General features: G+C 42.2%; 1 protein-coding gene across 1 annotated transcript; it reads right to left on the bottom strand.

Moving 5' to 3' along the window:
- On the bottom strand, positions 1-951 carry LOC310997238 (olfactory receptor 8G17-like; the record flags this gene model as incomplete). The annotated part of the gene is made up of 1 exon (XM_083986914.1): positions 1-951. The coding sequence occupies one exon, from the start codon at positions 949-951 to the stop codon at positions 1-3; it is 951 nt and encodes a 316-aa protein (XP_083843040.1).
- Between the last annotated feature and the right edge of the window lie 11,630 nt (positions 952-12,581).

Genomic DNA, 12,581 nt, shown 5'->3' with positions numbered 1-12,581 from the left:
TCATTTACTTGGTGGCAAATTGTTCTTTTTAGACTTAAACATTTCAGATAGGAATTTCCGTATCTCTTTGGACTGAATGCCATAAATAATGGTGTTAAGGCTTCCGGGCACAATAACAAACAGGATGGAAGAAAGTTTTCTGTAGTCTGAGTACTGGGGAAAACGATGTAAAGCTATGGTAATACATCCACTAAACAACATGATCAGATAAATAACCAGATGGGTACTACAGGTCTTTAAGGCTTTACTGTTCAGAGACTTGTTCTTACTGGTCAGACAGACCATAGTGATCTTAGTGTAAGTAAGGACCATGCTGCCTATAGAGGAGGTTATTAAGACCACAGTGAAAGTGAGGCCATAGATGTTATTGATCAACACACTCTCACAGGACAGTTTGAACAGAGAGGGATTGTCACAGAAGGGATTTTTGATCAGAGTCCTGCATCGGTTCAGTCTTACGGTCAGACCCAGCAGAATCCCAACCAGAACAAAGGCCACTCCCCAGGCAGAAACCAACAGCTTGATCAGCATCTTCCTGGTCATTATGGAGGCATAACGCAGGGGATTACAGATGGCTACATATCTGTCAAAGGCCATAACCATGAGCAATGTATGAGAGGTAGTGGCAAAAAATTGTGTTGTGAAAGCCTGGACCACACACTCATAGTAACTGATGAATCGTTCAGAAGGAGGATGTAAGATATCCGACAACAACCGGGGCAGAATATTAGTGCTTCCAATGATGTCACTGAGAGATAGATTACAAAAAAGCAGATACATGGGCTGGTGAAGGTTCTTGTCAATAAATATTAAAACTGTAATGCCAATATTCATAACCATTATGAGAATGTAGGAAATTAAGAACATGAAAAAGACAGGATACATTGAAGTCTTTGAGACTTTCAATCCCTCCATCTGGAGTGTGAAACTATTGTAGGTGTAGTTTTCCATCAACCTGAGACAATAGAGAGACAGTATTCTGTTAGGATATGCTAGTCAGGATACTGGGTGACTCAGCAATCTTGATATAAAATGAGTACGCTAGGCATCTAAAAAATCACAAACTACTATCTGAGAAATTGCAAAGAATCTTAACATATATGACTTTAAGAAAATGTGCAAATTCTAGATTCCAATATCCCAAAGTCATACTTGTAATAGAGTAATACCTGATCTGAGGCATAGGTTCATCAGTATTAAGTTGTCACTCCAAGCCGATGGTTATCATCAACAGCAATGAGGATCTTTTTTATAGATGCATTTTACATCTAGGGAATCACTCATTACTTCAAGTGTGATGCAACATGAATGAATCAGTGTGATAATTGCAGAGGCGTAACATCATGGTGATAGGCCCCTGCCCTAAACACAAGCACACGCACGCTTGGACACACACACACACACACACACACACACACACACACACACACACACACACACACACACACACACACACACACAGAATTGCTATTGTCACCATGTCGGCTAACGTTACAGGTTGTCACGATAACAGAATTTCAGTAGTCGATACCATTGCCACAATTATTGATACTTATTCGATACCATGATAAAAAAAAAAAAAAAAAAAAAAACAGAAGCCATGTGCTCCTAAATTCATATAGCCTACTTTATTATTTAAAAAATAAAAACTGTTTCACATCAAACTTTCTGGTATTTAAGGTCCACTGTGCTTCAACAACTCCTCTGGCAGACACATAAAGTAAGAATTAAGAATAGAGTTAAAATGGTAAATATGGCTCAACACAAACAGAAAGTAATGTAGTCATTACTTTTATCCCTTAAGTAGTTCAACAAGAGAACTGTTGTTCTCATTCATTCACTATCAGGCTGTTTTCACTAGTACAAAAATAACACGTTTCGTTTCTCAGCTCATACGTTTCGTGTTTACAAGGCAAGGCAAGGAAATTTTATTTCTATAGCCCATTTTTACAAACAGTTTGTCTCAAAGGGCTTTACATTCTTCAAGTTCAAGTTCAAGATATCTTTATTGTCCCCAGAGGGCAATTTGCGTTGCAGCCAGCAGCAAAAACAACAATACACAATATAATCCATCATAACAACATCCTCTGCCCTTAGACCCTCATATCGACTGAAGAAAAACTTCAGGGAAGACCTTTTTAAAAGGGAAAAATTGGAGAAACCTCGGGGTGAGGGCAATGCAGGTGGCGGGTGGTGCAGAGAGATGGTGCTCTGTCATAAGGGAAGGTTTTAAGACTGAACTTAAATAGTAAGGGCAACATATGAAAATCTGGGAACTAAATCCTTACCAAGAAATTTCTTCACAGTTGTCTTTAGGAACATGCGTAGTATGACGTCTTAAAATGTTGAAATTCAACTCCCGTGGGAAACCCCCTAAAAAACGACTCAAAGTTGGGGTACCCGGTAACTGGATTTTTGAACATTCCGAAATGTTAAATTTGGCCTTAAGTAACTTGTGAGGGGTCAAACTAGGGGTTTTTCATGATTCTGAGTTGATTGCAAACATTAGTTTTACACCCAAAACACTCCTTGGTGGAGAAAAAAACAGCCACACCCACTTTTCTTGTTCATCGGAACCCCCATCACCACCACCAATAGAATGTTGGTGCAGGGAAGTTCCATAGTGCAGTTTCAGCCGACGCGACCCGGCTCAGGCTGCAGCGGCAGCACCATTCATCCTATTAACCATTTTTCTACCATTGCAATGAGTCTGGAAACATTATTTTAAAGGAGCATTATCGCAAATACAGCAGTAATAGCATAAAATAAGCTGACATATGCAAAAGATGGGTCGGGGGGAGCCATAAGTAAATTTACAAAAAAAATCGCAAACAGTATAGTGTCCGTGGGGCAAATGCAGCATTTGTCTTTGTTATGATCCAAGCCGGCCCGGCGCTTGCTGCGTTAAAATGCACTCGGAACTCACAAATCCGACCTCCGAACCGGACAAATATGCAACAGTAAGTAATGTAGCAGTGTTAGGGTGCTCACAGTCACTGAATCGCTGGTAGAACACTTTGTCTCCACGTCCCTGTGTCTTTCTTCAGCTGTCCTCTCAGCGTTATTAAGGAGGAGGACGTTTCAGTTGTTGTTGTCGTTGTTGTGGTTGTGCGCGACGTAGAGCTGCCGCTTCCACTAGCGAGTTTTCTTTTTCCCGCGATTGCACGTTCATTCGGCCTGGTGAGGGAGGAGGAGGGGGGAGGGAGAAGGAGGGGGGGCGGGGGGGACTAAACGAGGCTGCTCTCTCTCTCTCTGACAGCTGCCCACTTGTTTATATCTGATAAGCTCCGCCTGGCTCCATCTAGTGGCCGAATTTTGCGATAATACTCCTTTAAGGCCGAAAAACTCCGCAATGTTACTTTAATGCAAATTCAATCATGAATTCTTTGGCCTTACCACTGCAACTTTTCTGCAAATTTGCTATCATAGACCGCTGTGGCTACTAGCTGTGGTCAGCTGTGGCCACAGTGTTTCCATTACGTTTTTTTAAATGTCTGTGTTTTTATTACTAGTTATTGTTTTCATATAACATTAAGTTGTATGCGGATCGGGAGCGAGAGAGAAGGAAAGACATGAGGTGCACACCAGATTTCACATACCAGTAAAAACGGAAACATACACATAGCCCACAGACACACACACACAGACACACACTTCTCACTATTGGGTACATGTACATTAAAAGGTTGCTTTCTTCTACTTTTTATTTATTGCCATGGTAAATCGGCCTAAGTATTGTTTAGTGGTAGTTGTAGTTGGTTAGCATTAAAAGTGAGGAATTTTGGAGTTAGCTAGTGCTAGCCATGTTGAAGCCATATACAACCTTAGATCATTGACAGACACTTTTTACACCTTATGTGAGAGCATAAGAACTTGAAATATGTCATGTCATTGCGTTGATAACATGCATAAGAAACTTAAAAATTGTGGTAACACTTTATTTGATGCCTATCTCTATAATGCATTATTGTCATACTTATAATGGGTTATAATAATAAAAGTTATAATGCAGTTATAGCACTGTATAACTATGATTATAAACACTCATAAATGATTATAATGCTTTATAACAATAATCATAACACACTATAAAGCATTTTATCTTGTCTTATAAGGTCAGGTATTAATATATTATAACTATTAGGAACTCACTGACAATGCCCACATTGATAATGCATTAAAATATAGTTATAATGTGTTACAATTGGCTTATAGTTGTGTATAACTATCATAATAAACACTCATAAATTACCATAAGGCTTTATAACAATAAGAATAACATATTATAGACCATTATAACTCTATTGTAATACTTGACCTTAAGCCATTATAAAATGCTCTATGATGTGTTATGCTTATTGTTATAAAGCCTTATGATCATTTATGAGTATTTATAATGATGGTTATACACTTTTATAAGCCAATTATAACACATTATAACTATATTTACAATGTATTATCGACGTGGGCATTGTCAGCCAGTTACTAACAATTATAACGTATTATTATACCTGACCTTATAAGTCATCATAAAATGTTTTATAGTGTGTTATGATTATTGTTATAAAGCCTTATGATAATTTATGAATGTTTATAATTATAGTTATACAATGCTATAACCACATTATAACTCATTATAAGTATGGTTATAATGCATTATAGAGATAGGCGTCAAAGTCTTACCAAAATGGCTGTTAGTTGGTAAATAACAGTAAATAATATGGTTAGTTAGCCAACTCCTATGTGCGACTGAATCTGATGACCATCTCTGACCATTTTATTTTCCTAAATGCTAGCTGACTGCCCCATTAGCTATCAAGCTAGGAAAACATGGCGTAGGCCTATTGTCATCGCAAGGATTTTTGCAGAACGGTTTAGGCTATTATAATAAAGGTGATCTACTATACTCAATAGAATACATTAGAGATCAGCTATTCCTGTGTATGACAGAGGTTTTCTTTAATGTCACAAAAAAACTTCTACTATTACTACTGAATATTTAATATAACTTATATTCTACCTTTTTACATTGTTGGACATTAATCTAGCACACACGTCAATGTCATGTCAAAAACCTGGGGGCCAGATCTGTCCTGCGACACTTTTATATGGCCCTATTATGTTAATAATGGCCCACCAATATAGCATTCACATTACTCACATTACAAATCCCATAATACACTACAACAGCTACCACGGCCATGACCAAGCAATAGGCCCAAGCTGGAATGAACAAGTTTGTGACACACTGCAACATCTTTTTCCATTCTTCAAAAACGACCTCTTATGCCCTCTACACACTGTGCGATTTTAGCAGTCTTATAAGACTGTTGCATGACACACTATGCGACGTGGAATTTACAATCTTTGCTACGACGTCAAGTTTGACGTGTGCAGACTGTACGATGATCGTTCTACTGAATCGCAGGTCGCCCGCTCCCCCTCCTCCCCCCCTCCCTCCCTCTCTCCCTCTTCACACACAGACACAAGTCACCGGCACCAGTGGAGCAGTACCGCCAGTTGTCCGTTATTTAAAAATGAAATCACGGCCTGTATTGGTACTAGAGAACATCACAGCAGTACCGTCACGTAATGAGAGCACATCTAAACGAGGACGAAGTCACCTCTCCCGGCGTAAACACGTCAATATTCTCCGGTAGGCGACCGCTTCTCATCATAGTCCGCACATGGTTTTTTTTTTTTTTTTTTGGACAGAGTTTCACCATGAGTTTCACACACAACTTTTCTGATGGCTGTATGAGTCTGTCCATGTTCCTCCTCTTTCTGCGACAGTAAAAAGGAATATACACCTCTCCAGACATGACAGGATGGCTATTCGTTTTTTAATTTAATGACTATTTACTCGAAAATCAATGCTCGTCCCTGTCACCTGCGCCACTGATAGACGTCCATCAGCTGATTAGTAGACGTAGGTCGTAGCAGTTTTCTGACACTGTCAGAATTTAATCGCAGGTCGTCTTTGGTCGCAAGACGCTGACAACGGCCGTCGTAGAGCCTGTCTCACTGTGCGACGTAAGACGGCCGATTTAGAGCTACGACCAAAGATTTCGCCACGATTCTCCTACGATCCGCCGTCTTTCGTCTGCGACGGCCAAAATCGCAGTGTGTACAGAGCATTAGAGCCTGGATGCTCGATGGAGATTGATGCTCAGTGTGTGTGCAGATTAACATTACCATGTTTGCAATCAATGTAGCACCACTGTGTATTTTTTGTACCTTTCCCATCTTCATTTCGAACAAACTTGTTTCAGTTGTTGCTGGTATGTGAAATCTGGTGCATGTCCACTGTCTTTTCTCTCTCGCTGCTTGCTACCGATCTGCATAATAAATTAGATCTATAATAACTTTTTTAATAAATTTAGCGACACCACAAAATCCTGGAGGGTCTGTAGAAATATAATAGAAAAAAAAATAGAAAAAAGGGTAGAAAGTTATATTGAGTATTTAGTAGTATTATGTAACACAACCTCTGCAATGATAAGGAATGGCTTCTCTGCAATACATTCTATTGGTGGTGGTGATGGGGGTTCCGATGAACAAGAAAAGTGGGTGTGGCTGTTTTTTTCTCCACCAAGGAGTGTTTTGGGTGTAAAACTAATGTTTGCAATCAACTCAGAATCATGAAAAACCCCTAGTTTGACCCCTCACAAGTTACTTAAGGCCAAATTTAACATTTCGGAATGTTCAAAAATCCAGTTACCGGGTACCCCAACTTTGAGTCGTTTTTTAGGGGGTTTCCCACGGGAGTTGAATTTCAACATTTTAAGACGTCATACTACGCATGTTCCTAAAGACAACTGTGAAGAAATTTCTTGGTAAGGATTTAGTTCCCAGATTGGTCAAATATCTGCTAAAATGCCCTTACTAAAATGTAGTTAGAGTGTCTGCCTCTCTGACCCATGGAGAGAGCTGGTTCCACAGTACGGGAGCCCGGTAACTGAAGGCTCCCAGTCTGTTTTTAGAGATAATGGGAGTAACTAACAGACCTGCAATCTGGGAGCGGAGTGCTCTGATAGGAATGATGCGGTCTTTCAGATAAGATGGGGCTTTATCATTAAGAGCCTTATAGGTCAGCAAAAGGATTTTGAAGTCTGTTCTACATCCTACAGGAAGCCAGTGGAGAGAAGCTAAAGTGGGAGAGATGTGCTCACTCCTGTCAAAACCCTCGCTGTAGCATTCTGGGCCAGCTGGAGACTCTTTAGAGAGTTTTTCAGACATCCTGAGAAGAGAGAGTTACAGTAGTCCAGCCTAGAAGTGATAAATGCATACACCAGTTTCTCAGCATCACTCTGGGAAAGGATATTTCTAATCCTATCTATACTAAGAAGATGGACGAAGGCAGTTTTGTTTTATGTGGGAGCTGAAGGAAAGGTCCTGGTCAAGAATGACTCCAAGGTTGCTCACAGTTGTACTTGACTCTTGTCCTGTTGCTCCAGATCCTGCAGCAGCAGCACTGGTAACCATGGCACCTGCATTAGCAGCACCAGTGACCTGGTCCAGAGCTGTGATCCCCAGATTTGAGGAGGGGGATGACATTGAGCAATACCTCACCACATTTGAGCGGTTGGCGACGGCATACCACTGGCCAAGACAGGAGTGGGTGGTGTTACTGGTGCCCTACCTGTCTGGCAGAGCACGTAGTGCCTATGTGGCTATAGACATGAACTATGCAATAGACTACAATCGTGTAAAGGAGGCCATCCTGAATAAATATGAGATTAACGAGGAGGTGTACCGGAGGAGGTTCCGTGAACCGGATGTCAGGCCTGGAGAGACGCCTTGGGAGCTGTACACCCGCCTCGAAGGTGTTGAGAAATGGCCGTTTGTCCTGTTTGTCGCACCGAGTTTCCATGAGTTGCCGCACAAGTTTACCTGAGTAAGGAAAATGAATTTGATTGGTCGTTACCGAGCGGGCGGGATATTCAATGTTTGGGGTGAGACCGAGTTCGGTGTGTGTGTGTGTGTCTCAGACATTTGATTGATGGATGATGGATCCAATATCACTGGCTGATGAATCGTGAGCAACGTGACGCATAATTCGTGTGCCTACATTATCCAATGTGAAAAAAAACTACCCAACTTTCACCCCGGATTTACTCGAAAATAGAATTTTGCACAAAGTTTGGGCTACATACAGATGAGTGATTAAACTAATAACCCACAGTGGGCTCAAATTCAATTTTCTTTTCTGAACACCTTTAAGGATCTCTTCAATAAGTGGAATCGGCCAGCAACGAAGACGATCAACAAGGTCCTGGAGACACTCATCCTGGAGCAGTATCTTCATACTCTGACCCCCAACATCAGAGACAGGGTGAAGGAGCACGATCCCCAGGATGGTCAGCGGGAGGCAGAGCTGGTGGAGAACTTCATGGCAGCTTGACACAAACACAAGGCTTTTCAGATGGAGGTGTAACCAAGACCAGCAGCTCGAGGTAGGTCTGACTGGTTTGGTTATGGGAGTGGTCCAAAGACTATTGAGCCCAGTAGACTGCCAGCCCAAAGTTCATTTCCACCAGTTAGGCCCAGAGATAACCCAGAACAGAAATCCAGTGGGTCAGTGGTTTGTTATTACTGCCAGTAGGAAGGCCACATTAAGCCAGAGTGCCCCAATAGGAAGCCCAAGCACTCCAGCCATTGCTGTATCCCACGACCAGAAGAGGGGGATACAAGCTGTGTGGGGAGGCTACAGACTGCACCAGTCCTTGTCCAGTGCTGGACACAGGAAGCACGCAGACACTATTGCAGCCCCACCTAGTGGAGAAGAGAGACTTTGTGCCGGGTGGTTACCCTGGCACAGTACCCCGTAGCTGAAGTCTACCTCGAGTTCAGAGCCCAGACTCACCAGATGACTGTGGGTGTGGTTGAGAGACTGAGCCATTCTGTGGTCATCAGCCAAGTGTAGCACTTAAGATACAATCAGATTAGTATTTATAGGTGAAAGGAAATACCAAAATTAATCTGTAGGTTGACTAGTAGGAAAAGGAGGTTCGACTCAGGAGCTGCAGAGAATTAACGACGCACACAACAACTGAATTGCACAGGTTTTGTTGCAGCTACGTGTATTGACAAAAATATATACAGAAATTTTAAAGTGCAGTATAATACTTAGTACCAAAATAATTAAACAAAATAAGTAACCAACATAAAGGCCTTTGAAAGAGAAATATTTACAAAGGGTCGATATGATAAATCATAGTATACTATCAAAATTGGTTATTGTTCTCCATGCAGCTGTAACTGTAGCTGAGGTTAATCAATTCTTATCAGTACACACTCATTCAGGTAAACACAAACATTTCCCAATACCATAGGCAGTTAGATACTGTTACGGTCACTTTCGTAGGTGAGAAGGGGGGCTGCCATATTGTGTAATGTTTTGATTGGTTGCCTGGTTACCTGTCCACTTAAGTCTGACGTGAGCGGAAGGAGCAAGGGATGCTGGGAAAACGCCAAAGTGAGGGCCGCGTGGCCCTCACTTTGGCGTGGAGACGAGGCTGCAGCCCGCAGAGCAGTGAAGAAAGCTGACGGAAGAATCCCCTTCACCGCAAGATTGAATTATTGTTTAGTTATTGTCTCGTCTAAACACAAATGAACTGACAAAGCCACGGCTGCATGACGACGGACGGAGGTCGATACACACAGGACGCTGGAGCTGGTGGCCGCCCGGTGCCACTGGAGCTGCACGCCGGTCTGCCCGGGGGGGGACTCGCCGACCAAGCTACAGGTGATGGGCGAGAAGCAGCCGGTGAGTCAAACATTATACTATATGGCAGCGGACCCCACCAGACAGGGTTTTAGTAATAGAAATATGTGCACCTGTGTCATCCCTGAAGCCTAGACTTGTTAGAGCCTTAATTGCGAAACTTAACTTGCCAGGGTGGCGCGTGGTCGCGACAATACTCAGTGGTTAATAAAGACCATAGAACCACGATTCAAGTGTTGTAGTAGTGCAGAATTAATTACTATTAGCCAATAAATAAATGTGACAGGCTAAATAGTGGGGGGAAAGTGCTACCACACCACCTGGTTATCAGCCAGGCTTGCGGCCTGTGTGTGTGTCTTAGCTGCTAATTCTTCTTTGCACTTCTGGGTAGCTCGCCATCCGTGTCAGTTGATTTCCTTTGTCTTTATCTTCTTCATCATCATCATCAGGATAAAGCCTGACCTGTTAATGAACAGGTATCATCATCATCATCATTCATTCATCCATCCATCCATTTAATTCCTCCTGGTTGCATGAGCTGTCGCAGTAACACTCCGACTTTCCGCTTCAGTCCTCCCGTGTCTGTATCTCTGCTCTTTAGTAGTGAATGTGTGAGTGGCGAAGTGCCGCGAATAGTGGACGGCTGCCTTGCTGGCGTGCTCTGTGAGCCAGGTACGCTTTCTTCCGTCACCGGGGGAAAAGAGACGCCCCCTGCGTGACGCAGAGCATGGCTGATTGGCTCAGCTGACCTGACCAGCTCCTGTGCTGGTGGGCCAACCATGACTTGTCAGGAGTTAATTTTTCACCGGCGTTACACAAGACATCCTTGTCCTGCCCGAGCTGGTGGGAACAAGCCAGCCAGTCAGTATGGTGGTGACTAGGTCCCAGAGCCGAGCACAGGGCCCGGGAGAGTGTACTGGTGAGCCTGAGTCCAATGAACTGTCAGAATTACCTTTGTTTAACGAGGACATCTCTGCTCCCAACAGAACAAGGGGTAAGAAGTCTCGCAGACAGCGCAGACAGGATAAGCAAGTCGGGACGGTAGAAAGAGATGATGAGCTACCACTTACCCTTAGGTGATGAGTGGGGGGAGGTTCCGGACCATTTTGAGCAGCAGCAGAAGGATAATCCCACTCTGCAGAAAGCTTTTGACAGGGTCACCCACATAGCGATGGACATTGTAGGCCCCCTGGAGAGAACTCAAACAGGCTACAAGTACATCCTGGTAATTTGTGATTATGCCACTTGTTACCCGGAAGCCTTCCCTCTGCGCAAAGTCTCTGCTCGTCCCATAGCACAGGTTTTGTTGCAGCTATTCTCTGTGCATCCCACAGGAAGTCCTCACTGGCCAGGGCACTGCTTTTCTCTCAAAGACCCTCAGGCAGGTTTATAGTTTGCTGGGCATTAAGGAAATGTAGAGAAGCTTCTTTTCATCAAAAATAATCTCCTTGTCATTTACGCAAAATAAGTTGGACAGAAGTTGTGATGACATGTTGATCACTAGAGATACTCAGCCACAGTTTTATGTTAGTTCTTGAATTAATATGTTGTCTAAGTTTTGAAGTAAAATATGTGGCAAAGCTGTTAAAAACACAGAGATACTCAGCCTATCATTTTTCCATTCTCTTATAATTCTGAGAAAAGTCTGACCAATAATATTATTTGGTCCAATTAAAGCAGTACTAAAGAACTTTCAGTTTTGGTTGAGTTTGGCGGCACCTGTGGACCAAAGCGGTAGTGTTTTGCCTGAAGGAAGACTCCATTTCCCATGAACACTAGCGTGAAGCCCTGTAAATATCCTGCATTAAAATTAACAGAAGACATCAAAACTAAGTTTCTGTTTCCAGTGGATCATTTCAAAGTGAAAACACAAACATAATCCATTGCTAAAGTGCCGTTTTGCCTGTTCCCTCCCTGTTGTGACTCGCAAAAGTGAAAGTGAAAGTAAAGTGAGAGCCGGGTTCCTACCATGCTCCTCAAAGCTGCTTAGTGCCAGAGAAAGAGATACAGACCCCCTCAGACCACGACAGAGGTGTCATTCAACTTGTTGTAAGTCCATGTATCATCACAAAAGTTATGAAAATATTTTATGAAGGTTGAAAAGTTACTTAGTGCTGGTTTAATAATGTCTGATATAGTGTAAGGATATAGTGAGCAGCCCCGAGTGATATGTAAACACAGGAAGTCACATGTGTACTGACGTGAGCTAAGGGAGCACCAGTTGCTAACGGCTAGGCTACTGGTAGCACTGTGAGTTCTCAACTGTTCGGACCCAGTTGAATCCCGGACCGCCACGGCTTGAAAAAAAAAAGATTTGTGTTTTATGTATTAACATTCATAGCAACTGTATGTCATTTTATATACATTTCAATTGTTCAATTGTCAAAAATGGTAGAAATACAAGCTAAATGTGAGAAAAGTGAGAGAGAGTGAGAAATATATCAATGATAAAACTGGAAATGAGATTTTACATTTGGCAGCCCATAATTAAATGCCACTTTACAAATATGATATCATCCTGCTATATCTTAGACAGGCAGAACATGCAATCTCCACCTGCCCCAATAGTCTGTGGTTGTGCTGAAATGGATCAGTGACTTATTTAATGGCTTGCTACGTCTCTGCTCCCTGCATTACCATAATTGTGAATGTCATTTGAATGTAAATATAATCCTTTGAAGTCACATTTTGCTTTAAACATTTATTGAGGCCACATATTTACAAAGTACAGTATACAACTTAAAGCTATGATAGTATTTGATTGACTGTGGAAAGTGGATTTGATTAATCAATTCACTGTTAACTTTTTATATGATTTAGTTGAATCATTTACCAATAAGCAAACAATGATCGC

Source organism: Trachurus trachurus (assembly GCF_905171665.1).
Source record: "Trachurus trachurus genome assembly, chromosome: 14".
Taxonomy (NCBI): Eukaryota; Metazoa; Chordata; class Actinopteri; order Carangiformes; family Carangidae; genus Trachurus; species Trachurus trachurus.
This window is presented reverse-complemented; position numbering and strand designations above follow the sequence as displayed.